We start from the raw sequence: 8,554 nt of genomic DNA on the forward strand, positions 1-8,554 counted from the left end.
CGTTGAAGTAAACGAATATCTTTGGATCGAGACTAGGACGACGGATGGCAAGCTTTACTATTATAATGCCAAAACACGGCTCACGCAGTGGGAAAAGCCTATAAATGTCAAGGTGATTCCTTGGGAGCAAGTACAGCGATTTACTCGAAATACTGAATGCGGAAACTTCCCGCAACAGGATATTCAGACACCACCACCTCGTTTGAATACTGCTCCCTGTACGAGACCATACTTTAACCAAGAAGTTCTGACACACTGCTCACCTGTTGCACATATTAGGGGACCCATTCCACAAGGTATGCTAATGTTTCCCCCTCCTGTGATTGCCAATCCACCACTTTTCACTATGGCACCTTCGGGAAACGCAGTTAATAACTTCCACAGCATGAATCTAAATGTAAGTAATGCGCCAAACATTGTGACTCCTGTATTACCTCCTGTTTTCACTGCTCAAAATGGAACTGCAACCGATTGTGCCTTCGATGTTCATTTGCCAGGGCTTCGAGCAGAAAGTAACTCTACCACTTGCAGTGAGTTGCCTGTTTCGCCAGTTCCTTATTGTGAAATTTACTCACCCAAACAAGATGGCGATGCACCAACTGCAGAAGGATTGATAGGTTATGAAACAAGTACACTTGAATCTGATGCGTCTGTTTCTGTTGTTAAAACTAGTGTTTGTAGAGAAATTGTTGCCAATGAATTTACTGTGGCAGATTCGGACAAAGAGCATGTTGATTCGTGTGGTGAACAACAAAACGAAGAAATGAAAGAAGAGACAACCCAATCGATTGTGGATGAAAGCCCTAAGGATTTCCAGGCAGTTATGGATGAATCTGCACCGGAATCAGATCACGGTTTGGAGGGTGGAGAAAATATAACTTCGATTAATGTTGATGATAAGTCCCGCCCAACCTCCTGCACTCCAATATCAGGTACTTCCTGGTGTGTTGTTTGGACAGGAAACGGCAAGGTTTTCTTTTATGAGGCCAGTAGTAAGTATTCTGTTTGGGAAATGCCTATTGAACTTAAGAACAGACCAGAAGTGCAGAAACTGATTGAAGCTCCACCTGTTATGAAAAAGCAAAACCAATGTCAAGAAGAGCCAAATAATAAAAAAATAAAGACAAGCGAAGAAATAACGGCAACGCGTGACTCTCCTGTCAGTGCAACAGAAGAAAGTGCGGTTGAGTTCGAGACTAAAGCATTACAAGAAAGAGCAGCTACGCCGTATGAAGAAAGAGTAGAAAAATTTCGTCAAATGCTTGTCGAGAAGAATGTTTCTGCCTTCTCAACATGGGAGAAGGAATTGCATAAAATTGTGTTCGATCCCCGCTATTTGCTCCTGACGTCAAAGGAAAGAAAACGGGAATTTGAATTATTTATTCGAGAAAGAGTCGACGAAGAAAAGAATGAGAAGAAAAGACAGCACCGTCAAATGCGTGAAGGATATCGGAGCCTTTTGATGGAAGCCGGAATAGATTCTAAAACGAAATTCAGTGATTTTGCCCAAAGATATAGCAAAGACGAGCGTTTCAAAGCAGTGGAGAAGATGAAGGATAGAGAAAAGATGTTTGTTGACTTTGTCAATGACATAATCTTGAGCGAAAGAGAACAAATTGCACGCGAGAAGAAACTAGATGAAAATTTTATTGAACTTTTAAAAGAGCAGGAAATCGGCGAACGTACCACTTGGGAAGATATTGAAAAAGTAGTTTCAAATGATGAACGCTTTCAAGCTATACGTAGTAATTCGCGTAAACGAAATCTTTTCTATGACTTTATTAAGAAGAGTAGCCAACAGAAAATGGATCCAAACACAACTCAACAAGAACGAGCCAGAGCCAGTATCAAGAGCCGCGAGGAAGAAGTGAAACGCGATTTGTCTGCACTTCTGCAGGAACGGGAAAAGGAGCAAGCCCAGCACAAACACGATTCCGCGGTTTCTTGTTTTAAAGCTCTTCTCGTAGATTTGGTGAGAAAACCGGACGAGAGCTGGAAATCTGCTAGGAGTGTCATGCGAAAAGACCACAGGTGGGAATCTGTCCGACACTTGCCGACAGCCGAGCGTGAAAGACTCTTTGAGGAACACATTTCCAGTTTGAATGTCAAGAAGCGTGAAGCGTTTTGGAAACTGTTAGATAGCATTTCTGAAATTGATTTGACCAGCGCCTGGCGCGATATAAGAGCCGTTGTTATGCATCAGCCAGCGTGCATCAAATTTTCAAAGGACGAGAAAAAGTGTGAAAGGGAATTCAAAGAATACCAAAGAGATAAATTTAATGCAGCAAGATTTGATTTCAAGCAGCTTTTGAAAGAGACTAAAACTATTACTTATAAATCAAAATCCCTGATGTGCAACCCACATTATTTAGAATCAATTGAAGATGTTCTAAGGAATGATAAACGTTATCTGACACTTGAAAATTTCAAGACAGAAAGAAAGGAAATCCTTATTTCTTACATAGAGGAACTTCATGAAGGAGGTCCACCTCCACCTCCCACTGCAACTGATCCACGACGTTAGTGATTATTTGAGCTCAGATAAATTTTAATGTTTGTAATTCATTGTTCTTTATGTGAAAAAACTTTTCTGAGAGTTTGTGAATAAAGTAAAGACAAAATAACTATCTAGTTAAATAGCAGTTTTTAATCTCTAGCCTTCCTTCTGTAAGAGCATTGATTTTTAGAGAAATTATTAGATACAGTTTTTATTAAGCAGTAAGGCTATTTACATGTTTTAATTAGTTATTAAAACAAAAGTGAGCTTTTGTTATAAGAACAGCGCTATTTCAGAACTCATTTAAAATGCACTTGTTGTTGGCAAAACTTGCGTAAGTATTGCATGAATTGTCATTATTTTCAGTAAACAAAGGATGTATTCCCTCTTCTCCCTTATTCAGAACGGAGCTCCCATTCTGTTGACTTAACTTTTATTGCAGTCCCACAAGCTTGAAATTTTGAATTCAGTTACTGTTTAGTGTGTAATAGAAGCTGTAGTTGAAGAATTCAGTCACGAGGCTTAGTTTTAAAGCTGCTTTCCATTATCGCTGGTTAGGTACTCGACAAATGGCGGTCTTTCACCATCAAAAGGACGAAGCATCAACAGCGCGTTTTTGAGAGGTTGTCTTTCCTAGCAAGTTATCGCGTTTGGTGATTTTTCTCTGCGATGAATTATTAGCGGCACATGAATTATTTATTAAATAAAATTATTATTTTTGACCAATTTGGCTAAAACCAAAACTTTGCTGTTTCAACCCTAGTTCCGCAACAATGAAAGATCCTATCCAAAATGGCTAATCCAGATGCGTTGGCCTGTCTTATGTAGGGCTCTAATTGTGACAAACCTAACCTTGCATTTTTAAAAATTTGTTCACTGTAGCTGTATCATGTGAATTCATAAAAGAATTTGTTGGACTGATGACGTATCCATGATGTCGAAAAGTCTGGCTTGAACTGCTGAGCAGTCAAAGATATGGAGGAGGAGGCAGTTAAAAGTTAGGGCAGGTGTTATTGGACTATACATATAGGTGCTATTTGTTGGTCATAAATTTAAAAAAAAAAATGTTCCGTAAAAAAAAATAGTATTACAATTATCAAGACGGGTTTAACATGCCCCGCGATTCAATCCGGGCTGTGGAGCGGAGTCACAGGTTTGAAATTCCAAGAGTCGGGGGGGGGGGGGGGCGCTTTCCTGTAAGTGATTAAATGTGACAGTGCTTTCAGACACGGAGACGAACAGATTTTGGGGGAAAAGGGAGTTAAAGCTCTAAAAGCGTTGGAGTTGATTATTTTCCCAACGACTCCACAGTCCTGGGTTATACGACCCCTGATGCAACGCGAAATTCACGGGAGCATGATAACTAGTCCATGTAAACCGGATTTTCATTTTATCAGCCCCCTCCCCTCAGTTTCACCATCACGAAATTTCCTCCCCCTCTGTTATTTAGTTTCAATCTTACCTTTGGTCTCTTTAAAAAAAAGTAAATTTTAAATGTCGGCGTCACTGACAAGACACAAGCTACTATTCGCAACTCCAACAAACTATAAGGGGCAGTGCAGCCACTGTCTAATGCCGGATGAAAAAGGTAAAACAAACGCATGCCGTAGCGTAGAAAATTCTCATAAGCCTAGTAAATTTTGTTCGTATGCATGATTTTTTCGCTTTATTCTGTTTAAATTATTTTTCAAAGTCTTGTGGATATTCTGGCCCACGTAGAAAGAAATGAGAATTTAAGAAACTACTAAACGTCAAAAATTAATGCAAATTACATAGTTCGTAATTCTAATCAGCCATTTCCACGATGTTGACTTCGATATTTATCAATTCTTGATGAAACTAAATAATAATTGTGGCCTGACAATTTTTTTGACCAACCGATTTTTTGTTCATCATGTGGATGGTCGTGTCAGGGTTAGTCGTCTTAATGAACAGTTGCTCCGGTCTTGTACCGTTGGTCGTAAACATGCTGATGGGGGCGTTATTATGATTTGGGGGACTTTTCCTGGCAGGCTCTGGAATCCTTAGCTGTGGTAGAACATACCATGAAGGCTGTGGATTATCTGAACATCGTGGCAGATCAGGTGCATCATATCACACCTGAGGGTCCCCTGTTCCTATCACAGTAGTGACTTGCCCAGATTATGGACCCTCGGGAAGTTGCAACCTTTTTTATTTAATTCCAAAGTAACAGAATAGAGAATTTAGAAAACAGTAACAGAATACGGAATACAAATAACATAATATACAGAACACAAATAACAGAATACAAAATTTTGAACATTTTAAAATTTTAACATAAAATATAAAATACAATAAATATAACATAAATAACAAGTTGTCAATACGCTATGAAATGAATACTAGGAAAAAGGGCCCACGCGGTACTTTGGAATAGAAATCCTTCTGAAGACAATAATTTGAAAATTTCATTCATTCTCAGAGTGCTGTGTGGGTGAGTGATTGCTTGTCTAATTCTTTGCTGTCTCGAGATATTTGTGGGACATCGTAAATGCAGGCGATCTGTCAGTGTACAATCGAATAAATAATGATATGCATCACCCACCCACCACACACGCAGAGTGGTGATTTCTATGAGACTAAACGCGGAGAGAGTTTGATTGTGGGGAATACGTCGTAGACCCCTCTGCCCGTCTCTGCGTGATTCCACCTGCAGCGCCAATCCGCCTTCAATTGGGTAAAAATCAAGTATTTAAGATAAGATTTAGGGAAGAGCAACGTCAGATCAGAATGTAAATCTGTGGAATCGGCAGCCGTTCAGATCAGGTGCACCCTTACATGGCGTCGGTCTTCCCTACTGGAAATTGCATCTTCCAGCAGGACAATGCTCCATGTCACAAGGCTTAAATTGTGCTGGAGTGGTTCCAGCAGCATGATGAAGAATTCCATTTAATGCCCTGGCCACCTAATTCACCGGATTTAAATCCTATAGAGAACATTTGGGATTTCATAGAAAGGCAGCTCACTACCAAACGGCACGACCTTGAGGGTCACGGATCTGGGCAAAATTGTAGATATATGTCAATTCCCCTTAAATATGAGCCCTGGTAGAGCAGTTTGACTGCATAGGCCCTAGTTCGGCTGCAACGGGGGTCCAAAGTTGCTAATTTGGACCCATAAAATACGTGTATTAACATATAGTTTCAAGATATTTATCGTTTGTAAATGAAACAAATTATTTTCATTTTATATTGATAGTCCGCTAGTAAAAAGTATTTACTTTTTGCTAATAACAACCATTTACTTTAACTGGATATTTACCATCTTTTATCAAAGATATTCCCCATTGATAAGCAAAAAATGTCAGAGTTCCTCCTCTAGCATTTAGCTCTGATTTATTGCACATAGCACATTAAACGACCAAAATATAAAATTGTTTCGATTTTTCAAGTTCAGTACACTTTTCAAGTTTATTTGTAATAATGCCTACAAATAAATAGACTTTCTCCTTTCTACTCGTAGTACTAACAAAAGACGCCGAATGTGTTGGGAGAACGAACATTGTGCCGAAGTCTCAAATTCCAATGGGAGCGCATTTCTGGGGTCAAACTAGCAACTGCAGGGGTCGAAGTGGTCCTATATATCCTATATTTCCTATATTTTCAAAAAAAGTATGAAAATCGTCCTATATTTCCTATATTTTTGGAAAATGTCCTATATTTCCTATATTCCTGTGTTTTTATCCAATTTATTTCTTTAAAACAACAGTAAACAAACTATCTGACTTCGGATTTTTCGTCCAAAGTACGTGTGCAAACGAATTTCAAATTAAAAAACACAACTCACTAAATCCTGCAACAGGTATCTTCTCTCATTGGCCACAGCAATATGACGTCACTGTAGTGGGTGGAGTTTCGAGAACGAATTCTGAAGTGGGTTTTAGAATTTTGCGTTTGGCAACAGCAGTTTGTTTTGTTTTCCAGTGTGGTTTTTTTGTTTTCGTGTTTTTTTTTGTTTTTTTGTTTTCGCGGGTATATTTTTGTGTTCAGTGCATTTTCTGATCGGAATGTTATAATAGTCTTTTTACAATCTTTTCTTTTTGTGGAATTTTATAGAACAAAATATCTGTATGTTTGTGCTACAAAGCATCCTGTTAGTTCTAAACACAAAGACGGTTTTTATTTATTTATATAAGCTATGTTTGTGACACTTCTATCCCTGCAAAGATTGTGAGTTGCTGTGTTAATTATCAATAAGTTTCCCTTTGTTCTTTTTCTTTTTTTTTTTTTTTTTGTCTACAAAGTACACTTTTTTCAAAAATTATTCTTTTAACTACAGGAAAGTCATTTCAGGTGTAAGTTATAATTTTGTTTGAAGGTTTTTTTTAAAAGAAAATCATTGATAAGAATAAATAAATAATATGTATGTATTATTTCTTTTTTCATAGCGAAACTATTCATATAATGTGTCCTATATTTGTCCTATATTTTTTGTGGAAAATGTCCTTTATGTGACAAGTCGATCACTTCTACCCCTGCAACTGTGAACCCTCGTTGTAGCCAAACCAGGGCCTATGCAGTCAAACCGCCTTACTAAGGTTCATATCTAGTGGGATTTGACCTAAATCTAGAATTTTGTCAAAATCCGTGACCCTCAAGGTCGTGCCGTTTGGTAGTCAGACTGAAAATCTCAACTTAGCGCTACCGCTGCATTAACATTTGGTACAATCTATCTCCAGACGTCTACCAAGAGCTTGTGGCATCCATGCCAAGGCAAGTCGCAGCTGTTTTGCAGGCCAAAGGTGGCACAACGCGTTATTGACTGGGTGGTCATAATGGTTTGGCTCATCACTGTAAGCAGTATATAGTAAAAACCCCCAAGACAAGCTTTAGCAGAAAACGAAAAGAAATGAATAGATAATTAATCATGGGCTTCGTAGGGACCGCCGAAGCATGTTGAAATTTGAAAAAAAAAAAGTTTAAATGCGCTGAAAGGGAGATTTAAAATATTGTAAGTCATACCAGTTTAGCAGTAACTTACCGAACCTAAATCAGGCCTAAGGCAGAACAACATGTATTATGCCACACAGCTTCGTTATCACATCCAGAGACTGCAATTTGTTCTCGTTCGGAACATCAGCCTGGAATAGTGAATAACCGAGATAACCTTCATTTACAAGCTTTACCTTCAATTTGCGAGTTGAACCATACCATGCTTTGGACACTCGCTGGTGAGATAAATTTACTTTACCTACCAGTTGGTGCTCTCTGCTTCAATGAAATGACGTCTGCCTCCTGCTCGATTATTCACTATTCCAGACTGATGAGTTCTAATAAGAACGAAACTGAAGTCTCTGGACGTGATCAACGGGCTGTCTGCTATATTGCTTATAGTTACACCAGCAGTTTTAATTGTTTCAATGTACAAAGCGAAAGTAAACCAAAACTTTTTATCCAGAGATTCTGGAGGAATGATATTTAAAGTAAAACAAAGTTGGGAAAAGAAGACTTACGGTGTCACTGACCGTAACGGTACCACATCAGTCCAAAATGCTGAAAGATTATTATAAAGAATCCCCAACGCTTTAACTTCAAACAAGTACAAACATTAGGCTGGAAGTTAAAAATTTCACTACTTAATATTACAAAGAACTATTTAACATCACCAAAGATCGCTTGAAAACTGAGTTTAAAAAACTAAATCCGAAAATTTTTCGCTGGAGCGTCCCCAACGTGCTCGCCCGTATCATTAAAGGTCGTTTTAAATTTGTTTAATGGGCTTCAATTTCGAAAAATTTTCGGAGGAGATCTCCCGAAAACTCCTCCAAGTCACGTCATTGAAAGTCGACTAAAATAAAGTTTTTTAAGCTTCAGTTTCAAAAAGTTGTCGGTTTTCTTGAAGACCTACAATCCTATTTTTTAGATTACAATTTCGAAAAATTTCCTGGGGTGCACCCATGAACCTCTTCACTCCCTAACATTACCGAAGGACATCTAGAAAACATTTTTAAGAAAACAGATTAAAAAATTTCCCGAGTGGGGTGACATCGGATCTTTGCTCTCATTGACATTGTCAAAAATAGACTAAAACTGCGTT

General features: G+C 38.4%; 1 protein-coding gene across 1 annotated transcript; it reads left to right on the top strand.

Annotated features, from left to right (window-relative positions):
* The first annotated feature begins 385 nt into the window (after positions 1-385).
* LOC129220980 (transcription elongation regulator 1-like) lies at positions 386-2,563 on the top strand. The gene has a single exon (XM_054855416.1). The coding sequence runs from the start codon at positions 386-388 to the stop codon at positions 2,522-2,524; it is 2,139 nt and encodes a 712-aa protein (XP_054711391.1). The 3' UTR covers positions 2,525-2,563.
* The last annotated feature ends 5,991 nt before the right edge of the window (positions 2,564-8,554 follow it).

Source organism: Uloborus diversus, chromosome 4 (assembly GCF_026930045.1).
Source record: "Uloborus diversus isolate 005 chromosome 4, Udiv.v.3.1, whole genome shotgun sequence".
Classification (NCBI taxonomy): domain Eukaryota; kingdom Metazoa; phylum Arthropoda; class Arachnida; order Araneae; family Uloboridae; genus Uloborus; species Uloborus diversus.